Source organism: Tetrahymena thermophila, assembly GCF_000189635.1.
Source record: "Tetrahymena thermophila SB210 genomic scaffold scf_8254454, whole genome shotgun sequence".
NCBI classification, from domain to species: domain Eukaryota; phylum Ciliophora; class Oligohymenophorea; order Hymenostomatida; family Tetrahymenidae; genus Tetrahymena; species Tetrahymena thermophila.
Window position 1 is genome coordinate 43,184 of NW_002476233.1, and position 25,806 is coordinate 68,989.

General features: G+C 21.8%; 7 protein-coding genes across 7 annotated transcripts; 4 read left to right on the forward strand and 3 right to left on the reverse strand. All coding sequences in view use genetic code 6, as the record gives it.

Annotated features, from left to right (window-relative positions):
- Window positions 1–89: 89 nt before the first annotated feature.
- On the reverse strand, window positions 90–7,019 carry TTHERM_01106100 (transmembrane protein, putative). Its single transcript, XM_001030271.3, has 18 exons — window positions 6,732–7,019; window positions 6,607–6,657; window positions 6,439–6,540; window positions 6,191–6,381; window positions 5,360–6,041; window positions 5,046–5,302; window positions 4,654–4,870; window positions 3,970–4,517; window positions 3,848–3,915; window positions 3,632–3,718; window positions 3,224–3,576; window positions 2,949–3,172; window positions 2,428–2,883; window positions 2,366–2,376; window positions 2,052–2,199; window positions 1,626–2,002; window positions 1,328–1,568; window positions 90–1,268 (listed from the first exon to the last, which is right to left on the reverse strand). Exons 1-18 carry the CDS (start codon window positions 6,960–6,962, stop codon window positions 275–277), a joined length of 5,238 nt encoding a protein of 1,745 aa, XP_001030271.2. The 5' UTR covers window positions 6,963–7,019; the 3' UTR covers window positions 90–274.
- A 614-nt stretch (window positions 7,020–7,633) lies between these two features.
- On the forward strand, window positions 7,634–10,939 carry TTHERM_01106110 (transmembrane protein, putative; the record flags this gene model as incomplete). Its single annotated transcript, XM_001030272.3, has 8 exons — window positions 7,634–7,781; window positions 7,883–8,051; window positions 8,094–8,243; window positions 8,297–8,397; window positions 8,478–8,934; window positions 8,990–10,193; window positions 10,319–10,371; window positions 10,444–10,939. 8 exons carry the CDS (start codon window positions 7,634–7,636, stop codon window positions 10,937–10,939), a joined length of 2,778 nt encoding a protein of 925 aa, XP_001030272.3.
- Window positions 10,940–11,379: 440 nt separating this feature from the next.
- TTHERM_01106120 (base excision DNA repair protein, HhH-GPD family protein) lies at window positions 11,380–12,495 on the forward strand (the record flags this gene model as incomplete). The annotated part of the gene is made up of 1 exon (XM_001030273.1): window positions 11,380–12,495. One exon carries the CDS (start codon window positions 11,380–11,382, stop codon window positions 12,493–12,495), a length of 1,116 nt encoding a protein of 371 aa, XP_001030273.1.
- A 338-nt stretch (window positions 12,496–12,833) lies between these two features.
- Window positions 12,834–18,928, reverse strand: TTHERM_01106130 (aldehyde dehydrogenase (NAD) family protein; the record flags this gene model as incomplete). Its single annotated transcript, XM_001030274.2, has 5 exons — window positions 18,743–18,928; window positions 18,395–18,620; window positions 17,845–18,281; window positions 17,646–17,798; window positions 12,834–17,600 (listed from the first exon to the last, which is right to left on the reverse strand). Exons 1-5 carry the CDS (start codon window positions 18,842–18,844, stop codon window positions 12,834–12,836), a joined length of 5,685 nt encoding a protein of 1,894 aa, XP_001030274.2. The 5' UTR covers window positions 18,845–18,928.
- Window positions 18,929–19,619: 691 nt separating this feature from the next.
- On the reverse strand, window positions 19,620–21,134 carry TTHERM_001106132 (NAD-dependent succinate-semialdehyde dehydrogenase; the record flags this gene model as incomplete). Its single annotated transcript, XM_012799570.1, has 3 exons — window positions 19,620–20,345; window positions 20,428–20,711; window positions 20,768–21,134. 3 exons carry the CDS (start codon window positions 21,132–21,134, stop codon window positions 19,620–19,622), a joined length of 1,377 nt encoding a protein of 458 aa, XP_012655024.1.
- A 709-nt stretch (window positions 21,135–21,843) lies between these two features.
- Window positions 21,844–22,308, forward strand: TTHERM_001106135 (hypothetical protein; the record flags this gene model as incomplete). The annotated part of the gene is made up of 1 exon (XM_012799571.1): window positions 21,844–22,308. The coding sequence occupies one exon, from the start codon at window positions 21,844–21,846 to the stop codon at window positions 22,306–22,308; it is 465 nt and encodes a 154-aa protein (XP_012655025.1).
- A 1,463-nt stretch (window positions 22,309–23,771) lies between these two features.
- Window positions 23,772–25,626, forward strand: TTHERM_001106138 (prefoldin; the record flags this gene model as incomplete). Its single annotated transcript, XM_012799572.1, has 6 exons — window positions 23,772–23,987; window positions 24,049–24,717; window positions 24,823–24,979; window positions 25,039–25,045; window positions 25,190–25,274; window positions 25,357–25,626. The coding sequence occupies 6 exons, from the start codon at window positions 23,772–23,774 to the stop codon at window positions 25,450–25,452; spliced, it is 1,230 nt and encodes a 409-aa protein (XP_012655026.1). The 3' UTR covers window positions 25,453–25,626.
- Between the last annotated feature and the right edge of the window lie 180 nt (window positions 25,627–25,806).

The following is a 25,806-nucleotide window of genomic DNA, read 5'->3' on the forward strand; positions in this document are numbered from 1 at the left end:
TATTTTTTATTCAAAAAAATTTAAACTCAAAATTTGATTAAATTATTTTAGTTATAATCTAGTAAAAAATTTGCTTCACTATAAATCAGCTTTTTTAAGAATAATAATTACCAAAAAGATCTAAAAATAATTTGTTTATGATATAGTATCTTTATTAATTTATCTTATTAAATTTTTAATTTCTCTAAATACTCATAGCTTGTGAAATTATATTTCATTTTTTAGGTTTTGGTAATTAAGGATGATATTCAACCTTTATATATTTAATTATGAATCAATTTTTATTTTTAAGTCTGTCTTAAGCTAATTATTTCCACAACCTAACAAATTTAGATAATTTTATTTGAAGGGTTAAGTTTTGATTAGTAGAATATTTTTAATTAAACTTATTATTATCCAATAAGGTTTTTTCGTTTTTAAAATCTTCAAAATTTTAATTTTAACTTTTTTATATTTAAATTTATTTGTTTGGTTAAGCATAAGCTTCATCTGTTTATACGTCATAGGTATTTTATGAAACTAATAATCTGGATAAGCTTACAGTATCTCTTACTTAAAAATCTTGCATTTTTTGTAATTACCCTCTTGATGTATCTAGTTTACTCTCACAATCATCAAACTTATTTATGGAAGAATAAACATTATAGCTTCTATTAGATAGTTTTATATTATCCTCATCATTAAATAGTGTCTAATTTTCGGCAAAACTGTTAAGTTAAATATCTGAAATTAGTTTTTCACTTTAAAGGTAATTTTGCTTTAATGTTGATTCTACAAAGTTCTTTTAATACTTTTAAAACTTCGTTTAACTTTTATCCAAGTTAATCTCACTTATAGGTATCTATGTATTTGTAAATTCATTTGTTTATTACGAAATAAAAGGCTGTCTGCTTGTCGATTTATTAGATACAAGAAAAGATAAATCTTATAAACTGTCTCTTTAAGTTGAAGCAGGTGTTATTTAGTTCATTCGTCTCAATCCAAGCATTTTATTTTGTCTTTGATCTTAAAATTATTTAGGTTGAATTTAATACTATTTAATGTCTAGCTATTTTGCTTTTACTAATTATTATTAATTTTTTTATTCTTCCTCTTCATCTATAGGAGTGTAATCTCCTCTATCTTCAACAGTAGACCCAAACAAATTTTGACTATTTTCATCTTGTTGAAGCTCTAGTAAAAATTATTGAGACATATTTTTATTACAATTTAAATAGCAGCTAGCTTTATAATTTATATGAGCTTTTATCTTATTTTCTTTACATATTCTAATTCAATATATAAAAAATTAATTTTTTTATCTATTTAAATAATTAAAATTAGTTACTTTTAAAAATTGTCAGCTGCCAATTAATTACAATCAAAGCACTCTGTTCTGAACAAACATTATTCCTAAAAATAATCCTACCAACCATCTTTTTGTTTGTCAGTTGTTACATTTTTAAAATTCATTTTTCGAATATACTGTAAAAATAAATCTTCAACATTTTATTCTGGTTAACAAGTTAAACCCCAATTGTTGCCACAAAATTAGCAATATTATTTTATTTTTTTATCAAAAATACCTCCTAATTAAATAAAATTATTGATTTAAATTATAATTATTTATAACAATTTCTACATACCTACTAGAGCACATGCTTTTGAATAGTTTCTGCTTCTGTATAACCAATATTTTATCAAAATCTTAGTAGAATTAGGAATATCAGATGGTCTATTTGGTTTCATTTAAGCTTCAAGCGAAAATAAATTTTACCTCTATTAATCTTCTAAGTAATAATCTTATTCTAAATTATACATGTAATCATCAAATTCCTGATCGCTTTAGTTTTAAATGTTGCTATTTTTAGAGTTGTTTAGTAAAGCTTCTTTATTTTCTGCCATAAACAAATTTTATTTGATTCTTTTCATTTTCTTCATAAGTAAATAGTGTTTAAAGTCACTTCTTTTTTTCAACTTTAAATTTATATTTTCCATTTGCTCAAGAATCAAGTCTCTATATCTGTTTATAAAACCTTCATTAAAAAAAAATATAAATAATTAAAAATTACTTTTGCTTAGTCTCTTTGTTTAGAACTTTAGAAATGTTTCTCCTCAACCAATATTTATTTGATTAAATAAAATTCTTTCTAAAATTAGGATTTTCAAATTATGATTTCTTAAGATTGATGTAGTTCTAAACTTTCATTTATTCTTTTTCTTTTAGAAATTTAATATAATAAATAAAGGATTTTATTTTTACCTTTTTATAAGTATTTTTTCTTAATTTGAATTTTAGTTTTTTAAAACATAAATTTTTTTTTAAACTTTTTTTAAAATTATTTTTATTGTAAGAAAATATGAAAACATATTTTATCTAAATTACCTTTTTAAATACTTAATAAAATAATAGTTAATATTTATTTATGTAAAGTAAATTTTATTTACATTTTGACCTTCTCTTTTTTATTTTATTGCTTAATATTTTATTCTAAATCTCCTTAAGAAGATTCAACATTTTGTTTTTCTTCAATATTAGTTTCAACATTTTATTTCACCTTCCATATTCCAAAGAATTTTCCTCCAACTATACAGATTTTATGAACAAAGTAGCAAAGAATAATCCATAGAAAAATAATAGGAAATGTCATTTAATCTTTGAATAAATTATGTTAAGCACTTGTTATATTATAAATGCCAAAAACACAGTTCATCATACCTATTAAAAAAAGGCTATGAACAAAATAGAACTATGAAGAAAAGCACCACCTATCAAGATCTACTAATTCTTCATCAATTTTTCTATTTTCTTTTTTTGACTATTCTTTAATTTGCATTTGTTCGCCACTTTCCTCACCTTCACTTTTGCTTTCAATGTTAGGTTCATTTGCTTTCCATGCTTACCTTCAATTCAATTAAAATTTAATCATTTTAATAATAAAATTATCTTTTTAAAACAAGTAAAGTACTTTCTAAATAAAAATCTCTTTTTAGATTTTTTTGCATAATCTAAGAAATCCATATCATGATATCCAACCCATAAATGGTAATAAACTATATCAATAGCTAATCTAAATGGTAAAATAATCACAGTGAACAAAAAGTAATAGATGTAAGATTCTCTTTCTATGTTGTAAGCATTGGCAATTTAATTTTATTCATAAAAGATCCAGCATTAAGATGTTATTATTGGCTATTAAATTATTTAATAAATTTTTATGTTTAAAAAAAAATAAATTTATACTAAGACTAGAGGACCAATCATACCATTAACAAAATCTGCGTATCTATCTATAACCTCATCAGAGTCAGTATCTATTTCATGATTTTTTTAAGATTAAAGATTCTACTTTTTATTAGCTTGATCATTTATTTTTTCTTTAGCAAGTATTTAAGATTAATTTTTTCTATTTAACTATTATCCTTATAATTTAGAATCTAAAAGGTTCTTGAAGTAAGATTCATTGATATCATTTTCATCACTTTCATCAAAAGAAGAATTTAATTCTTCTTTACTTGTTTTAGTCTATCTATGAATATCACTTTACATTTTTAATTAGTGCTTTTTTCTTTTTTAATTTTTTTCTATATCTGATCCTTTTTTTATTTCATATTAACATATCAATTTTTCTTTTGTAAATAAAATATTTACCTTAATTTTAAAATAGAGATTCAAAGCTCTCTTCAAAATTATCAGAAAAATACACACTAGAGTTATTTAAAGTTTATTCACCGTCATCTATTATAATTAAAATTTATTTTTTAAATTAATAAATGATTTCTCATAAAATTATCAAAACTATTTCACAGTTAATAACTTTTAAAATTTATTACATTTTTAGTTCAAATTTTACAATAGAATTATTACCTTATTAAATTAATGATAGATTTAAGAGAGTATCTTACTATTCTTCTTTTTATCTAGCTTCCCATGACCTTTGAAATAATAAAAATATTAAATTTTTTTCGAAAAGAAAAGCAAAAATTTACTCTTAAGCTACATCAATAAAATCTTCTACTTCTTTCATGATTACATTTATATAAGTTCTTTCTATCATTTATATCCCTTATTCAATAAAAAATGATAGCAAAAAGTCAATAAAATCATTTGCTCCAAGAGTTGCTACATCCAGTGTGCAATCTAAACCATAGGCAATAGGAGCACTAAGTATTTTTTTAGAAAAGAATTTTGATCCAAGAATTTCAGATAACATTCCCAAAATCTTAAGAGTGCAAAGGTAATACCACACATTTTCACCAAAATTTGTAGATATTGACCATTAGATGATAATTTCCATAATAATTATCATAAAAAAATAAAAAAGCATAAAATATGATTTCTCCCAAAATCTTTTAAACCATGAATTTCCATCAGAAGCGTATTACTCTAACTTATATTCTTCTTTTGTTTTATTTTAAGAAATAAGTAAATCTGAGCAAGCATACATTATATAAAGCCCGATAATTATTATTGATAATCCATATCTTCCATTTCTTAAATTATCCATTTCATCATCTGAGAAAGAAATTTCATCATCCTTTCAGTATTAAATATTACAAATTTATTTTATATAAAATATGGTTTCTATCATAAAAACAAGAAGTTAATCAAGTTAAATTAAAATTTTAAATTATAAAAATTTTTTTGTTTAACAAATAAAAATAAAAGTTTACTTTGTAGTTATCAAAAATAGTTAATTGGCATGAATCAGTTTTTGGATCACATCCATAAATATTGAATTGATAATCCCAAAATCTACCACCCATAATAGCAAGATTCAATATTAAAATAATCCCTAAAGGAATCAAAGTCAAAAATGTGCCATAGATTGCACTTGGATAAATAGTTTATATGCACTCTATGATTTTGGTTTAAAATTTACTTTTTGACCTTTTTTAAAATAAAATTGTTTAAATATTAATTAATTATTTCGTCATTATGATGAATTAATTTATTTGCTTTCCATAAAATATGTTTTTTATTTCATATAAATTAATTTATTATTTCTTCATATAAACTAAGTTAATTAAATTTTTTTATTAGATTTTAAATAAGTAAAATATACCTTCTTAAAATAATATGATAGCCAGTAAAAATGCAGATAGACATTAAACTAAAAAATCCAATTATAAAATACATAATTAAGTAAACTCTAATATCAAGGGCGAATGCAATAGTTAGTTCTGATTAAGTCATGCTATGAAAAGAAACTAAAAGATCATAATTAAATGGTTCTTTTCCATTAGCTTAATCATCTGTAGGAGTTACAAAGCTTTCGAAATTTATTTAGCCATTAATTATTTATTTTTCCAGGCTGTTTATCTAGAAGGTGTTTTTTATCATTAAATTTAACATTTAGAAATAATTAATTTATTTTACTTGGTAATAGTTGATTTACAGAGATATCTTTTTTGGCAATTTGTTTTCAGGTACTTCTGAATCAATTTAAATTTCTACTAAATCATCAATTGGGATTTCATCTGAGTTGGCTTCTTCTGAATTAAATTGATATGGACTTGCTTTCATAGAAAACAAAGCTTACTCTTTTTGCTAACGATACCATAAATCTTAAGTAAACGGGAAAAATGTGTATTCATCTAATACACAATCAAACCCGACATTTTCACACTCATCACTATAAGGTTTATCTCCAAAAACAAATGGATCTATCACTTTAACATTTTGAGGTGATACTAAGTTGCAATTTTCATGATTTTCAGTAATTTAATAAAAAAATCCCATACTTCCAAACTATCTGCAATTACTAAAATAAGGAATATAAGGCATAAAAACTCCCTTTAGCTTTGAAAAATATGTATCTGTAGAAAGTGCTGCATTAGTTTATGTTAAATCATTTTACTCAAGAGGTAGTTAATTATAATAATTCTCTTGGTAACTTACTAGATAATCCCCAATTTATAATTATTTATCTAAATTTATAGCATTCACAGGAACAGTTATTTGTTTTTAATTTATGTAAAAAATGAATGATTAATTTTCACCATAAATTGCCCTCTTTGGACTCTCTAATGATACACTTACAGAATTTAAAAAATTTAATCTATTTTTTAAAAGAAAGAAATATTTTAATTATGTTTGAATATACTATTGAATTTTCTTATTGTTTAAAATAAATAAGATTGTTTGTAGAACTAAAAAATTTTGTAATTAATTGTCTTCTCTTAAAATAAACTATGTATATCTATTTACCTCAAGCTATAATATTTAGAATTTAATATTTTAATTAAAATCATTAATTTCTAATCTTTCATTGAATATAAGCTGAATTTATGAATTACATCGATGGGCTATTTCAAGCTATTCACTAATTTCTAAGGCAAATCTATACATTAATAAGAATCATTATCTAATATTATGCTTTCTGACATTATTATGCAGAGCTAGTTTATTTGAAAAAATAATTTATATAAATTATTTAATTAAGTCAAGCACTTTACTATCCAGTCAGCTTCATAAGTAAAAATATCCCCGGTATTGTCTTTGTATGTGTGCTTCATTTATCTCATATCAAACGTTACATTAGCAATAGTTTAAGAAGGCTATTTAGTTTGAAATAAAAGAAATTCTATTTTTAGGTTAAGATTTATAAAGTTAAGAATATTTACAAAATCGAAAATTTTGCTTTTGAGCTTAAATTCTCCTCCACTATCCATAATCTATTTGTAATATTTTTGATTCAACTCAATTGAATTAATACTTTTGATTTAAATTTTATATTAAAATACTTTACCTCCTCTTGGCTATACATTGAGAAGAGCAAAGGATTTATATTCATCTCATCAATTTGTAATGATCTACGCTAATTATTTGGTACATTTAAATCTAAGTTTCTTTTTTAAAAGAAATCCTTTTATTATGTAATTTCAAAGCTTTACTGTTCACTTTCCATTGTTTGTAAAGTATTTTTTATGATTATGCTTGTTAACAATGTTAAAAATAAATAATTTTTCATTTAAACCATTAACTAACTATATCTATTTGCTTGATTATTGATATTAATATTTTTAATATTATTAGTAAATTTTAACAAAACCAATATTATTTATATATTTAATAATTTGATTTTATTTTATTGATAAAAAAATTAGTAGGTTCAGATGTAAATAAAATTCTGTAATAGTTATTAATTACTGGTAATAAAATTAATATCTTAGCTGATATTTCTATGATTTGTTTCTTTAAAAATGATTTGGAATTTTAATTGATACAAATTTTTATATTTTTTCATTTTTAATAACTATTTATACTATCATTATTTTTTTTTTTTTTTGCTATATAAGCTAATAAAAAATATAAACTAAAAAAAATCTACCAGATCAATAGCGAATTAATTGAATTAAAACATAATTTTAAAAAAAATAATTTTATTTATTTCATGAGAATATTAAATATTTTACAACTAATTTATTAATCTTATTTTTTTATTCCATTAAACTTTATTTATTTTTATCTAAATCTAATAACATGCTATTACTATATATTTGTTATTTTCTAAAATTTTATGAAGCACTATTTTATAATATTAAATTAATGAGGAACTTAATTAAAAAATTACATAAGTTACTTACTGATTTTATTTTATATTAATTAAAAATATTGTAACACACATAATTATTAATAGTGCCTTTTAAAATGAGTATATTTAACTAGTTTAAGAATTTAGATCTCTTTGGAAGCACCGTTTAGTTAAATTACAGAAAATAATTAGAATATGTTACAAACTTTGGCGCACTTGGGACGATAATAATGATTTCATTTATAGCTAGTTTTTTATGGAACAGTAAATTCAAATTATTTTATTGTAGAACTAATGAAATTCTACATTAACTTTTATAGTTTGTTTAAAATGTATTTAACTTAACATTCAACTGTATTTTAAAGAGGCGATATAGTTTATCAATAAAGAAACTTTAATTGTACAAGAATATTTAAATTATCAGACAGACCCAACTCTCTTGACTTTAAATTAGCATAATTATATGTTTGGAGTCAGAATAAAATAGTCTAATTTCTTAAGCAGACCTTTCTTTAACATAACTTTAGAGCAAAGGTAAAAACATAGCAAACACAAATTTGTAATATATAATTTTAGAAATTATTATTAGGATGATAGTGGAATCAAATAAGAAGTGAAAATTTTACAGCTTGTGCCATGCACAGAATAGCACTGGAAAAAATTTGATGGCTCTTATAACTTTACAAATTATCTTAATTAAAATAAATATGATTTTCTTTGTCCCAGGTAATATTTAATTGAATAATCTATAATAAATAATTAAAAGCCATCTAATATAGATTAGAAGATGAAATGTATTTATCAGGAATGTATAACAGCTAAACATTTTCTTTTTTAAAAATATATGTTTCTGATTGTGTGAATGCAACTACACCTAGAGGTAAAAAACATATTTTATTTTGAAATACATATTTTACAAAAGTATATTATTTTTATTTAATTTAATATTTAACTAACTAGCTATAGGATAATGGGATCCTGTATGTGCCTCATAGGAAGAAATTGAAAGCGAATTATTAAAAATAGGAGCTCATGGTTTTTCATTTATTATGACAAGTAGTCTAATAAATATTTAAAATTATACATAGTGGAATCAGTACTATCTAAATGATGATCATTATTTTACTTTTGTGCCAAAAAAAATGGCTAAAAATACAAATACATTTTTGAGGCTTTACAACCTTACAAGTGATGTCAGTTTATGGCCTTTAGATTAAATTGTAGAAGATAGCATTTTTTCCTATTAAACAGGAGATATGTAATAAACTATAGAATTAGGTAGAAACGATGATAAATATGTCGTTTTGTATATTAGAAGGAGTCCTTTCAATTAACAAATTTAGAGAAGGTATTAAAAAATATCTGAGTTTATGAGTGCATTAGGAGGATTTATTCAGCTTATTTTCATTATATTTAGGTATTTTATATTTCTTCTAAACAATTTTAGCAAATAAATAAATAATAAATTATAGTTTCATCTTTAAAAAATATAACGAAGTAAATCTCTAAATAGATTTAATAAACTAATTGTATGATTTTTAGATAGATGAGGTATCATCTGCATAAAGTAAAAAATGTCTAAATTCTTTGCAGCAAGATTTCGAAGAAAATCAACTAATTTCTAAAAAAAAAGATGATTTCCCAAATACTCAAAAAATTGTAAGAAATAGTATTATTAATAAAAAGTTAGATTTTCTTTAAGTAGATGATTCAATCAAACTAGATTCTGCTGCTCAAATTAGCTCTGAAAAATCCAAAAGTTAAAATGCTTTTTCTAAGTTAAATAATACTAATAATGAAGACAAGCATATTGGTATGACATCTCCTACACAAATTCTAAGGATTTAATTAAATAAAAGCACTCAGAAAAAAATGAACATCAAGAATAATTTTGAATAGAAAACTTTATTTCAAGGGAACAGAAATGATATTATAAGCCAACCAAAATAAAATCATAAAAAAAAAGATCAATAAAATAATATTTTTTTTGATTTTAAGATATAAAATAACTTCAGCATAGATAATTATAAATAAAAGACTTCAAAAGAAGAAGAAAAAATTCAATAATATTTTACTAAAATATAAAATGAAATTGAGATATAATAAAAATTAAAGCAAAAAAAGACTTCTTTTTTATAAAAAATAGTAAATAAATTTAAAAGAAAAAATAAAGAATAAAAAAATAATTTTTTACAATAAAATTAAATATAAAACTATAAATAAAGCTCCTAAAAATAAGATATCCCTTATACTGAAAAAATTAAATACGTTGTCTACAAATTCAGAGAGCTTATTAAAGAGAAAGAACATCTATTTTTAAGTTCATCAATTTTTATGTGCTTTGAAAGTTACAAGAAAAAGTGGTAAATGCTCAAAAAGGGTTTTGAATACATCAAAAATGATTTAGATATTTGCATAATTATTGAAAAAATTTAAGAAATGTAAAAAATGAAAAACTTATTTTTGACTTAAGAATAAGAGATTATTTTTAATTTTATTCCAAAGCCAATTATTACTCCATCTAGCAATTTATAACAATTAAATAGGCGCAGTCTTGTCAATGATGAATTAATTACTCATCATTTCAATTAATTTTAATAAAATAATACTTAATAAAATTAAGATTTACCAACGTTGGTAACAAGAATGTCATACAATACTTTAGGAGCTTATCAAGTAATAAAATCATTTAATAATTTCTTTAATCATTATTAAAATAAAAATTAATACTGCCTTTTAATTATCATAAACTATTTTTCTGATAATAATTTATTTAATTGTTTTATTTAAAAAATAACAAGATTTTATTTGAAAGCTATTTAAAAGTTATATAAGAAAAAGATGAATAAAGCTAGTAAATTAATTAAAAACAGTTTAATTAATATATTTTTTAATTTTTTTATTATATATGTTATTAATTATACAGGGTAAGCAGTAAACTTATATCTTATTTAGGTGATGAGTTGTGTGAATTGTTTGATGCATATGATTTTTTACTTTAAAATCCTTAGTCTACATAGTTACATAAAAAAATAAACACTTTAGAACTATCAAAATTTTAAAATTTTTAAAAAGGAGAAATACTTTAAGAGGCTGAAGGATTAAAAAAATCAAATGATTTTATTTTTAGTAAAAATGCTGATTTTCAATAATCTATCAAACTTGGCCTAGAGTAGCTAAATAAATTCATTCAAAGTGAAAATATAAATTAATTATAAATTTAAGAATGTGAAATTGAAAATATAGAATCTGATACAAAATAAGAAGTTTTAACAAGCAAAGAAATGTCAGTATTATCATAAGTATCTTAACAAGATTATGTCAGTTTTAACAATAATATTAACTAATTAAGTAATAATATTGTATAAAATTATTACCAAAAAACCATCTAAGGGTTTATCAATAATAAAAACAAAAAATGAGATATTTATTAAATAAATACTATAATTAACTTTTAGTATGTTTCTATTTATTCTCCTATTTTTTAATAAATTCGTAGTGTTATAAGATTTAAAATAATAATTAATTATTAAAGACATTAACGTTTTTGATGTTTTAAAATATATTTATTTATTTATTTATTTATTAATTTAGGTATTAGAACATTCTCTAAATTTACTTACATTTTTTATTTAGTTAATTTAAAAAATTTAGTTTACTTAAAGTTTGAAATCCTTTTTTAGTAATGCCTTCAAATTTTTGAATTAATTATCAAAATATTTGGCTAAAACTTAAGAGATTAATTAGAATTATGTTTCATATCTTGAAGATAATTTCAAATTAAAAATAGAAATTTTTTTTATAATAAAATATATAAATTAACTCAATTATAAACTACTTTATCAATAAAACATTTTGCACAATGCCTCCAAAACAATAAAAAACCAAAAAAAATAAAAAAGCTGTTGATTTGCCAGAAAATGATAAAGATAAAGAAGAAATACTCGAGAATATTAAGATTACAGAATAAAATGATGAATTAAAATCTGAAATAGATAGCTTGGATTAATTTAAATTTTAAAAAGAAGAAGTGAACAATCCCATTAAAAAAACAAGAAAGCAAAAATTATAAATAGAATATGAATAAAGTGTTAATAAAGTTGAAAGAGCTTCCAGAAAAAAATTATTAGATAAAAACATTGATGAAGATGATAAAAATTAAAAATAGCAAACAAATAATTAATTAGACAATTAAAATGGCAATGAAGAGAAAAGTGAATAAGTAAAAAATTAATCTGAAGAAAATAATAATTAGAATGAATAAAAGAAAAAGGGAAAGTATAATTGTAGAGAAAATTATGAAGAAATTTACAGTTTAATAAAAGGATATAGAGATACTCATACAGCTCCAGTAGATACTTTAGGATGTGATCTCTAAGGGGATGAATCTTTACCAACAAATGATAGAAATTTTTAAAAATTAATGGCAATTATATTGAGTGTATAGACAAAAGATGAAACAACTGACCTAGTAATGAAGAAAGTAGTAAAAGAGAAAATAACTATTGATAAAGCCGTTGAAATTCCATCGAGCGAATTAAAAGAAATAATTAAATAAGTTAACTTTAATGGAAAAAAAGTAGAATATATTAAGAACGCAGCAGAAGTTATAAAAAATACATATAACTATGTTATACCTGATTAGTATGAAGATTTAATTAAAATCAAGGGAATAGGTCCAAAAGTTGCAAATTTATTTTTGTAATGTGCATATAATAAAACTGTAGGAATAGCTGTAGACACGCATGTTCATAGAATATCTAATAGGCTTGAATGGGTTTCAACAAAAACTCCTGAATAAACTCGAATTGAATTAGAAAAATTGCTTGATAAAAAGTATTGGGAAGATGTAAACAATCTGTTAGTTGGATATGGTTAATCAGTTTGTAAGCCTTAAAATCCCTAGTGCTAAATATGTCCTGTAAAAGATAAGTGTCCTGAGGGTAGAAGAAGATTAAAAGGAAAGAAAAAAATATGAAAAAAAATTTAGAGTTTATAAAGTTAGTAATATTTGCAAAGTTAAATTTCCTTAAATAAAATAAAATTTAAAATAATTAATAATTATTTTATTTCCAAATTTTTAAACAAAAATTTATAAAAAATTTTATTTCATAAAAAATAAATATGAGCAAAAACAACTTTTTTAAATTGTTGAATGAATATTAATTTATTTAATTTGAGTAACTAACAATAAATAAGATATTATTTACAAGAATTTGAATAAAAATAAGTTAAAACAATAAAATTATTTATCAAATGTAAGCAAAAATATTTTTTTATTTTTAACAAATCTTACTTTAAAAGAATTATATTTAATCATAATTTATTATAAGCTGACTTTGACTTTTATCTAACTGGATAATTATCATTATTATCTATGATTTAAAGATTTTAATTTTGGTAATTATGTGTATATTTGTCATGATGTAGAACTTCTAACATATTCTTTTATGTAGTTTCATTTTTGTTAGCTTTAGAAAAATACACCAAATCATTTTGTCCAAACAATAAACTTTATTTTGATATTTACTCATTTATGTTGTTGGTCGAGAACTAAGTATTATTTCTAAACCTTATTAAAGATGGAGCATCTATTAAATTTGGCTTTGATATTTAATCATTAATATTGTTTATTGAAAATTAACTAGCATTTCTAAACCTTATTAAAGATGGAGCATCAATTAAATTTTACTTTGATATTTAATCATGTATGCTATTTTACGAAAATTAGCTATTGTTTCTAAATCTTATTAAAGATGGAGAGTCAATGAAATTCTAGAATTAACTTATGTTTGATGTCATACTACCGTTTAGCATCGGTTTATTCAAGTTTTCATCTTTAACCTATTCTTAATTAAATTAATCTAAGGTTTATTCTTCATTTATTATAGGAATCGTTTAGTTGATAATAGGATTTTTAAATAGTTATTAACGATTCTATTATCCTTTGTTTTGGTCATTTTTACAAATATTATTTTTTAATTATTAATTTTCTTGCTCGATACTTTTATTTTATATTTATTTTTAAGATTTATACTTTTAGTCAATTTCAGATAAGGAAGATTTATAATTATATGAAGATTAATCTTAATTGCTAATTACTTTTTGGCTATTGATAGTTTCAATAATTGACAGTTATGAATTTAACTTTTTTTGAAGATTAAAATCTTCTATTAATGAATTGCTTATAAATTATTTTTACTGTAAGTTTTACTCTAAAGAAGTGCTATTATCTATTTGAGTTTATGACATTACTTAAACGCAGGACTTTTATTCTGTTTTTTAAATGTCTTCTTAATTGTTATTTTATTCTAAGCTGTCTTAGTTTATTGATTTGAAACTAGTCTTGAAATCTTAGTTTTAGTAATGTGAGTGAACACTGCTATTAAGAGATATTTACTTAGCTAAGAAGTTGAAATTTTTTACAATTTAAAATTGTGGTGTTTAATTTTCATAGGAGTTTGTTTGATTAGATTATAAAAGTGGAGGAGATTCAATTTTATTCTCTTCTTCAATTTATTTTTGTTTTTAATTTTCTAGCATTAACTAAAAGTCTATATTTATTTTTTTAGGTGGAATTTTTATTTCAATTTAATTTTTTTTAATTTTGGAATATTTGGTAATGTTTTGTTGATTATTATTCTCTTCTTAATTGTTTTACTCAGTTTATTCTTATGTTTAAGCCTTATATTAACATTTTTCAATTATTATCAAAGGAGCTTCAACAGATTATTAGCATTTTTCTTTTGCTTATTCTGTCGTTTCAATATTTTTTTAAGATTTTTCTATAGCTTATTTAGGAGTTTCATCTATCTATAAATTTGTTTATGTAGTTTATTATTCTTGATCGATAGTTTTTTTAGGAATTTTAATTTGATTTTAACTTAAATTTTTAGTACTTTGTTAAGAAATTTCTTTTAAATTAAAACATTCTCCGTTTTAAGATATTTATGAATTATTTAAATTTATAAATTTTCTTTGTTTCTTTGCATGTTAAGGAGAATAAAATATATCCGGAGAAAATAAAGTAGGATAGCTTTCATTTTATTGATTTTCTTATTTAATTATTTCAGTTTATTCTTGATGACCAGATTCTCTTGATAAAATATTTAAGCGCTATTAATTTGTATTGTTAATCATAATTGAGTTGTTTTTCTATATTTATTAAGGCTATTGCAAATATACTTGCTATTTTATTTATTAGGAATGTATCTGATTACTTGTATTATTGTTGTTAGTTAAAGATGATTGTTGTTAGAAAAATTTACTAAGTTGAGGATTGTTTATATTGCATTTGCTAACATCAGAAATTACTTTTCTATGAAAGTGATATTTAATATTCTATTATTAAGGGTGGATTATATATTACTGAAAATATGCAAGAGAGTTATTCAAATTTTGATTTAATTAAGATTTACTTTACATTTAGTTCTAATTACAATTTTGATTATTCAATTTCTAACTTTTATCACTATGCAAATCTTATAGCTATTCAGAAGAAGGAAATTAGCTGACTTTAGGTGAATCAAAATTGAATTACTCTTTTGTTTCATATTTTTTATGACTTTGAATCATATGCAGATAAGATTATGCATTAATCTTGTTCATTTGATTTTAAGCATTGTTATTTGGACTAAAACTTTTATTTTGGTTTTAAAATTATTTTTTAATATTTAAAAGAGCATTCATTTATTTTTTATCTCTAAATTAATATTATTTGCTTATTTGTTAATTTAGCTTGCTATTTTATAATTTTATAAAATTCTAACTTAAATTTTTTGTGCTCCGACTCTTGCAAGAGCTTGGCCTCATCTATTCAGTTTCAGAGATATAATTCGCTTTTTAGTAATAGTCTATTGGGTAATAGTTTTGTGTGATATTTTAAGCTCCTTAATTAATTTAGCTTACAGGTGATTAGTGATAAGATGATGAATAAGGACGCAATTTGTTGAACTTTTACTAAAATAATTTATTTTATTCTGATTAATTCTTATTAATTGCGTATTGAGTTTAAAATGTAGAAAATGGATGGTTGCTACTGGGAGTATTTTAATCACTCTAAGGAGAATTAATAGTTTTTTCATTTTCTTCAATAAATTTATTATTTGAATTAAATATTGAACATATTTTGTTTTATGTTAAATTATTATCCTGTTATTATCGATTTTAATTTATTTCTTTTTAAGATTCATTTTATCCATATTCTAAGTTTGTTTTATCTTCTTACTTAGATATTTTTTGTTGCATTTTTAGCATTTTAAGACCTAAATATTCTTAACTTAGATCAATTTAATTGCCTATATTTGAGGAGTTAATTTGTTTTATTTCATTAACATTTTAATTTTTATTTCTTTAAAATTTGTTTGAAAAATGATTCTAATTAAATTTAGGGACTTTTAAAATTTCTTAATGCTCATCTATGCTATCAGTATTTTATTAAAGTTAATTACTTTCTTTATTTATAGGTTCCAGATAATCGATGCTAGATTTTGGAGATTAGTTCATTCCGAAACTTATTTAGTTTATGTTCGGATTTTTTTCAGAAAAGCTTTAGACTTTTTGCATTAAATTTACTGAAAATTCTAGCTTATCATTTTTAGATTATTAATTTGGTTTTTATTATGAGTCAAGTAAAGCAAGGTTTTAATTAAAAAAGTTTTAGCTAGATTATGATTTTTGTAATTGCTAAAATTCATTTTGATTAAATTATACATTCTAAGTATAATCTAACTCTCTTTATAATTATGAAGATTCCAAATTAAATATTTTTTAACTCATTTTATCTTAAACCTTTTATACATATTGAATTTTTTCAGAAAGATCATTTATTCCTTTGCTTCTATCATAATTTGAATTGTAATTTGTTTAAAAGCCTTTAGCATTACATATGTTGGCGTTTAATATTTTTTTAAAGTTTTTATCTTTAATATGATTTTTTAAACTCATTTTTAAGGAGTCAAAGTCTTATTTCCCAAATTTATAACAAATTTATTTCAAATTTTTTTGGAACTATTTTGACATCTCACCTTAAATAACCATTTCTTCATCTTTTTAATTCAAAGAATTAGTCCATTTAGTAACAGTTGGCTTAGATTTTCTTTTCATAGTAGAAATTTAATTTTCATCTGACTTAGATCTTTAGCCATTTTATTTTTAAGTTTGCACTTAAATAATTTTTTATTTATTTTTTTTCTGTTGAAATACAACATTTTTTTATAATTGAATTTTATCTCTCATAAAATTGTTCATATTATAATCAAATGTTTAAGACATCTTTTTCTTTATGCTATTTATTGTTGATTACTTTTATAAATTTTCATCAGATTAATTTTCTATTTAATAGCAGAGATCATTAGACGAGATTCTTTTTTTTGTTGGTAAATAATACAATCCAATTTTATTGCTATGAGGTTTCATTGTATCTTAATACTTTTGGTTTAAAGTCATATCTTAAATTTGATTCTATTATTCTTAAGCATTAGTAATCTATTGATTCTAATGTAACATCTGAATGGATTTCTAAGCGTAATCTAATAATTCACTCATGCTCCCAATGCAGTTAACTTTAAAATTCTTTTAGCTTCTTTGATAATTATTTTTATTTTTGACTTCATCGTACTACTCTCTCTCTTCCTAAATTTCATCAATATTCTTTGGAATATAAGACAACGAAGTTATACTCTTATCATATTATTGATTTGTATAGTTGTTTATATTAGAGCCTTTCTATGAAGCGATGTTGTTCATGCTATCCAAAGAAGGGTAAATTTAATACCTACTCTCTCTTTTTTCTTTATCAAAATAATGATGATGGTAGCTATTTTCTTTAGGAATTGTTGCCTTAAGAACCTTTGAATTCTAATAAATTTTATCAGCAATTAATTTTCTTTTAATTGGCAAATTCAAAACAAAGAATTATTCAATAGCAAAATGCTTCATAAATATATTTTCAAAAACCTCTCTATTAAACTACAAAAGCTCACCCCCTAATATTGAACAGCATTAAACTTAAAATGTCCTCTATGAATTATGTTCAATAATATCTTCTTCACCAAAAAAATCTCCCTTCTCTAATTAAAATAGCTATCAAAAAGTCTTTTATTTTTTTAATTTAAAAAAAAAAATTACATTAATTTATATCTTCTACGTCTTTTAGTAATTAATATTTAGATCAAATTCTGTTTATTTATTGGAATTCTATTTACTATTCTATAAACTAGCACTAAAAACTTGGTTTTAATTTTCACTTCTGAGTTTTTCTTATTCTATTTACCTTTTAACCTAAAAAACGATTACAAATTAAAAAAATTTGCTAATATTATATTACAAGGAAGGATCCAGTTAAAATAAAGTAAACGTAATCAGGCTAATTTTTCTCACTGAATACTAGTTAACCTTATGAATATTTAAGCTACTGTGAATATGCATCATAGAAAGATTTAATAAATAAGTGCTTATTGCTTATACCATCAAATACTTTCAAATTAAATATAAAATTCATCACATCAGTAAAATTATATTAATAAAATTCTAAGATGTGAGCATCAAATATATTTTTTTTGATAGATAACAGTATGCATTTCTTTTAAGCAATCACTGTAGAATTTCTATTTGTATTAGAAAATAAATCCATGTCTCCTACTGAATTACCTTCACATATTTCTTTAGATTTGATCAAACTAGTTAAAGAATGTAACTATTTTGGTTGGACAAATACTTCTAGTGTTCCTTCTAGTATTATATACATCTTTTCTGGCTTATCCTCTATTAAAAGAATGAATAAAAATTAAGATATTTAAATATGATGTTTTATTAAATTGTAATTTTTTTAAATCCTTAAAAATTAAAAGATTATTAAATTTTATTCTATTTTTTACTTATATTGTACAGTGTTTAAGATTCTTAAAATACTTCTATATTAGATGAGCAAAGAATCGCTATAATTAAATTATCTTCATCTTCATTTTTTAGAGCATCATTCTATAATCTGTAGTTATGGATTTTACTGAAAAGTTCTGAATTTTTAATCACCCATTTAGATATTCTTTTGATATGATTAATATTTCTCATATAACTTGGGAAGGATAAGCATTCCACTACAGTCTTTATATTTAAAATTTCATTATATTAAATTAATTACTCTACATTATATTGTAAATTTAGCGATAACTCAAAATGCAAATCAAAAAATAAGATATATGTGCAATCAAACTTAGAATATTTACTTCGAAACTAGCTTCATAATCTGTTCCTTTATTTAAAGATGCTTGCTTTCTTTTTAAAATTGGAACTGAAGATGAAGAATTGATTTAAAAAAAATCATTCATTTACAGTAAATATGAAATAGAGCAGAGCTTCTAATCTTAAATAATATATGCTTTTTATTTATATCGTATGTAAAAACTAAAACACTTACTTATTTTAATTAATTGATTATTTAACTAATTAATCACTGGTAGTTTCTAAGAGTGAAGAATTTTCAATATTTTTTAATGATTAAGAATTTCTTTGTTTTGACTAGCTTATCCAATTTTTAAAAAATCAATAAATTCTACTATTTATCAAAATCACAATTTATTTTTATTTTCTTTGTGTTGTTAGAATCTTAAATAATGTAAATTTCATTCACTTCAATTTAAAGGCTAAGTATATTTATTTTTCTTTTTTAACAGTATTAACTGACTAATTTTTTTTTAAAGAATAAATCTAAGTAAAAATAATTAAATTTTAATAAATCTCTCTTTTATTACAACTCTAAAATTACTTTCTTTAATTTGATGCCCTGAAATATGTTTCAATCTTTTTTTGCAGATAAATATAACTCATAATATAACCAAAGAGATAAAATAAAGTAGCTCACAAATAATTTTACATAAATAAAGGTTCATTTAAAATAGATTAAAGTATGATTGAATTAAAAATTTTCATTTAATTAAAAAAATATTATTTTTAAATTAATTATAATATAAAAATTCAAAACATAAAATTTAAAATAAATTTTTTAATAAATAATTTTCATTCAAAATGCTTATTTTTTGATATAAAACTATTTTCTAGTTTTCTTTTATTTATTGAGAGATTTGAATTAAAATCTAATATGTATCAAGAAATCCAAATTGTTTTGATGTTTGTGAATTCATATGTACCAAAATGAGAACACTCTCTTCCATATCCACTTAATTTGCATCCTCCGCTTGGTAATCTAGAATCTGTTTTATTCATTTCGTTTATGAAAACAGATCCAGTTTCTATTTGCTTGGCTAATTCTTCAGCTCTATCAATATCTTTACTAATAATTGTGCCACCTAATCCATACAAGCTATTATTTGCAATCTACACAACTTCATTTTCCTTTTTGAATCTTAATAAAGCAAATACAGGTCCAAACGTTTCTTATTAAGCAAGAATATTTTCCTAATTTACTTCAACGATAGCTGGTTTTATAAAATTACCCTTTTCTAAACCATGGATAATAGCTCTATCACCTCCATATAATAATTTACCTCCTTACTAAACACTTTATTCAATTTATTTCTATAAATTAATAAGTAAATCACTTCTAGCAAGAGGACCTAATTCTATTTAAGGGTTGAAAGGATCACCAATTTTAATATTTTGAACTCTCTTAGTCAACTTTTCAACAAATTTATCATATATAATGTCAGATATTATAAATCTTTTAGCAGAAATACAAACCTGACCTGCATTTGCAATACGACTCTTAACAGCTAATTCTACTGCTAAATCTAAATCAGCATCAAAGCAAACAATGAAAGGATCACTACCACCCAATTCCATTATTGATTTCTTCAAATATTTTCCAGCAACCTTTAAATATTAATTAAAAACAATTATTAAAGTTCAATCCATAATAATTTAAACATAATTCATTTGAAAAGTAAGTAATTACTTAAGCAATTTTAGAACCAGCTTAAGTGCTTCCTGTAAAAGAAACTCCATGAATAAATTTAGATTCACAGATATTCTCAAGCTATTCAGGACTTGAAAAAATATTTTAAAATTCATTACTATCAAAACCTGCTTCTCTAAATAACTCTTCTACTGCTAATCCTACTAATGGAGTAGAGTCAGAAGTTCTTGCTAAAACACCATTACCTGAAGACATAATGGGAATTACTCCTTTAAACACTAACCAAAAAGGGAAATTAAAAGGGGATATTTGATAAATAGTTCCTATATTTTAATTATCATTTTAGTTTATTAGTTTAAAAAATTATTTTAATAGATACCTAAAGGTTCGTGGATAACATATGATTTTCTAGCCTCTGTTTTTACTCTTTCAATTTTAAGTATTTTTTCTAAATTTTCAGCGTAATAACGGCAGTGAGCAGCAGATTTTTTTACTTCTCCTAAAGATTAAGTGATCGGTTTACCAATTTCTGTTGTAATTAATTCAGCATATTTTTCTGCATTTGTGGTTATTAATTAGCTCAAATTCATCAATTTTTCAGACCTCTACTTAAAATTTAACTTTTTATGAGTATCAAAACCCTTCTTAGCCAACTATATTTAGTTCTTCACTTAAGAGTCAGTAACAAAATCAAAACTTTTTAACACTTCATTGGTAATTGGAGAGCGTGAAACAAATTTTCTCATTTCCTATCTATGATTGATTTAATTGTATTTAATTTTATAAAAGATATTCTTAAATGAATAAAAAGATTTAGATATTATTAACAAGAACATAATTAAAATTATGCATACATAAATACATATTAACATGCATTATTTTTCTTTAATTAACTAAATAGCTAAAAATGGTTAATTCAATAACATTAAAATAAATAAACTATTATTAATATATTTTACAATATTTAATTTAAATAGTTGATTAATAAAAAAGCTTAGATAAAAACTTAAACGATTATATTTAATAAAAATGTGTTATATTAAATTTAATAATAAAAGCACATATTTGTTTAAACTAAGTAGTAAAATAATCATTAAAGAATGGAAATTAAATAAATAAAAATATTTATATAAATATGATGTTTTTATCAATTATTTAAAAAATTATTTTTAAATATATTTATTAAACAATCTTTAACTCTATAAGAGTAAATCAATACTAGATTTTTCTTGAACAAAGAAGTATAAGGAAATTTCTCTACTTTTTGTTGACTATTCTCATAAGGTTATTTCTAATACTCAATTTAATATTTCTTAAATGTATTGTTTGATAATTAATTTTATTAGTTGAAATTTGCAAACAAAAAATTTATAGGATTTAGTGAAATCTACAAGATTTAAACTTACATTAAGCAGCGTTAGCAAACCGTTTACAGAAATTTATATAATTATTAATATGATAGGGAGAGTGTTAAGAATTTTAAAAGTTAATACAGTTAACTCAAAATCATTCATAGAAGTTTGTAAATATAATTTCGGGTGCTAAAAGAATAAAAATAAATTAGAATCTCATACAGAAGATAAGAGTATTCCAAAACCTCATGTAGATGGAACAGCAGCTGAGTTTTTTGGAAGAAAACCAACTATTGAAGAGATTTAAAAACTGTTATCTCCTGAAGGACTTTTAAGTGAAATTTAATATTAAGATTATGAAGGTGTAACACCTTTAGGTAAATTTGAGCAATTACAGCCACAAAAAAAGTAAAAAGAAAATATGACTGAAGAAGAAAAAAGAAAAGAATACTTAGAAAATAATTTGAATGAATGGGGAATGCCCGAAGAAGTAGGTTTTAAAGTTAAAGGTCCAGAACCTACAAGATTTGGGGATTGGGAAAGAAAAGGTAGAGTTACTGATTTTTGAATAAGGCTATAAAATTATCATATAATATTATTATTTATAATTTAAAATTATTTTCTTTTGTAAACCAAACTCACTTCATTAAAATTGTACAATCTGATCATCAAATCCTAAATTTTATATTTTTGTTTTTTTTCTTAAATTTTTTTTCATGAATATCTAACTCATTTAAGGGATTTAAAAGTATTGTTTGACTTAAACCAAATTTTATACAAATAAATATTGGTGATGATTGTTTATAAATTACATAATAAATGAAATATTATTTTTTTAGCTGAATTGATTTTATTTTAGCATTTATTATACTTAAAGAAAATTTTTATTATAATCTTGTAGTGCCAAACTTAATCTAATTTAATTTTTTCTTTCTTTTCTTAAAATTAAAAAGTTGTTAAATCATTTAATTTAATTTATTAATATTTTTTTATATTAAAAATAGAGTTTATAATTGATTAAAAAATTGTTTTAATTTAATTATATATTTTGTGATAAAATTTAGAATTGATTTTCTTGATATTCATAATTTTTAACATTTAATTTAGAGATATTATCTGGTTTATTAGAATTCATGTAGGAGTTTCAATCTTTTTCTTATTAAATTAATATTATAAATTCCAAAAATTAACTTTGAATTTTATTTGTTTTTTAACCAGCTTTTTAAACTAAATTCAATCATTTTGAAATGACAAGCCAATTCGAAACTAGCACAATGAAACAAAATAGAGAAGTTGATTTATCAAAGCAAACAAAAATTAAATATTTGAAGTCATATTAATTATCTAAAAGACTTATGTGGGAGATAAAGATCCGTGGACAAAGTAAAGATAGGGAAAAGGTGTTTATACATTCCAAAATAGCTTTTTTCAATATGAAGGAGAATGGGTTGATGGAAAAAAACATGGACAGGGTATTCTAAGAATGAAAGATGGAACATTTTATGAAGTATATTTTTTGTATAATAATCACGCTAAATATATCGTACGGGAATAAATTATAATAATTAAAGGGATAATTTATCGAAGGTGAGATTGAGGGATATGGTAAAATGATATATGCAAATGGAAATACCTATGTTGGAAACTTTCATCTTGGAGAAAGAGAAGGATAAGGTGAATTTAGAGCAAAAATTGGAGAGATTTATTCAGGAGAATGGTGCTAAAATTATAAACATGGTATTTAATAAGCAAATTTATATGTAAAAATCTTTAAAATTTATCAAATAAATAGGCAAAGGTAACGAAATAATAGAATATTCAATAAAACCTAACTAACATAAACTCTAAGCTTCAAAATAAGTGATAATATTAATCACTAAAAATAAAATAATTATTTAGGAATTCTGAATTTACCTAATGGTGATGTTATTGATGGTGAATTTTATAAAGATGTGCCACATGGTTATTGCGAAATGTCTCTATTCGGAGATAACATTGTTTATAAAGGATATTTGGAACATGGCAAAAGACATGGGCAAGGTTTGTATTACTTTATATATATGTGCATTGCAAATTATTTAATACTAATAACAAAATCAAAAGGTTATCTTCTTGACAAGATTAAGAGATATTCTTATGAAGGAGAATTTTAAGATGATAAAATGCATGGAAAAGGAAAATACACATTTTTAAATTTAACAAAAGACAATATATTTGAAGGCAATTTTATAAATGATGAACCAGAAGGTATTTATTTATAATTTAAATAAATAAATAACATTTAAGTCAATATTAATTATAATTAAAGATGCTGAAGGATTTAATAACATTAAAAACCCAAGAGATTTAGAGAAAGAAGCTGCAGAACTACTTAGAAAATAATAAGAAGAATAAGAAATGTTATTGCTAATGGAATAATAAAAGAAAAAAGGTAAAAAGGGTAAAAAATGATTTAAAATATTTTATTTCATAATTTTTAATTGATAAATTAAATATTGTAAAATGTATGTGTATTTTTTTATATGGAGTAAAGCGAATTAATGTAATTCTAAAAAACCTTAAAAATCATAAAGGTTCAAAAAATGAAATAATTAAATAAATAAATAAACATTCAAAGAAACTAATAATTAATTTACTAATTTTAGGAAGGAGATATATAGTATTTGATTTTAGGAATTATTAATTAAATAAAAAGAATTAATATAAATAATTAATTAAGAATTTGCATATATATTTTTATAATTAAAAAATTTAAATTTATTTATATTTTCAAAAATTGTATCTTTCTTTCTTTGTGTGTAATTAATTTAATTATTTATTATTTTGTTTTTTATATAAATAATCAAAAAATTCATAATACTTTTTCGCATTTTAGTTTATAATTTACAACAATTAAATTAAAAACAAGTTAATATTAATAAAATAAATACATACATATTTAATAAAAATGTCCACCAGAGAAGAATTAGCTAGAAGCGTAATAATTAATTAATAGCAGATAATATGATAACTTTCCTTACTATAATATTTAACTATATTAGCGTTTTCATTTTTCTAAATTTATTTATTCTGAATTATTTAGATATTGGAAACTGAAAGAGATATTATTGCTGCAGTCCAAAAATCTAAGGCTTATGAAAACTCAATTAGTTTTCTCAAGAGAAATATTATGAAAGGTCAAATTACTTTAAGAGAACTTGAATCAGTTGCTCCTGAGTAAAAGGCATACAGACCCTTAGGTATTTCACAACATTTTAACAACTACGTTGCATATTAATTGTATATTATTAATAAATAGGAAGAGCGTAATAAATTAATTTATCGATTAAAGATTAGATCAAGTATTTGAAGGATGAAAGCATTTGAAGAAGCATTAAAATATATTTTCAAAAATTATTTTAAATAAATAAAAATATTTTTAAGCTGACTTTATTTTTTTCTATAAAAAGTTTTATCTTGAAGTCAAAAGAAGATATTAAAACTGAATTAGAAGGAATTATGAAAAGTAACGAAAATGATATTTAAGAATATGAAGTAAAATATTATTTTGAAATTTTTCTAATAAATTGATATGATTGATATTTCAAAGCTGATTAATTATTTTTTTTTAAAATAGAAATCCCGTTAACATTTTAATAAAAAAAGAGAAGATTTAGAAAAAGTTTTTAAGGAAAATCTCGATAAGCACAAATAATTAGTTGGTTCTCATTGAATAAAGTAGAATTTGTAAAAAGAAAAGCATATTGTTTTAAAATACTATGTTATTAATTAAAAAAAGTATCCATTTTAGTGTTTGTTTGTTTATGTCTTTACTAAAATAGGATTTTATTTTATTTTTATTGTCTTACAAAATATTTATTTCATTCTATAATTGAATCAAGTAGAATTTATTATTAAAAAATAAAATAAAATTATATTAGAATAATATTTTAACAGAAAATCGTTTTGAGAAAGAAAGTGCTCAAGTTAGTTTTTGTTTATATTTATTTCTAAATTAAGATTATATTTTAAAAATTTTTCCTAACTTTTTTTTCATTTATTTAATCTAAAAGCCTTTTGAAACTAA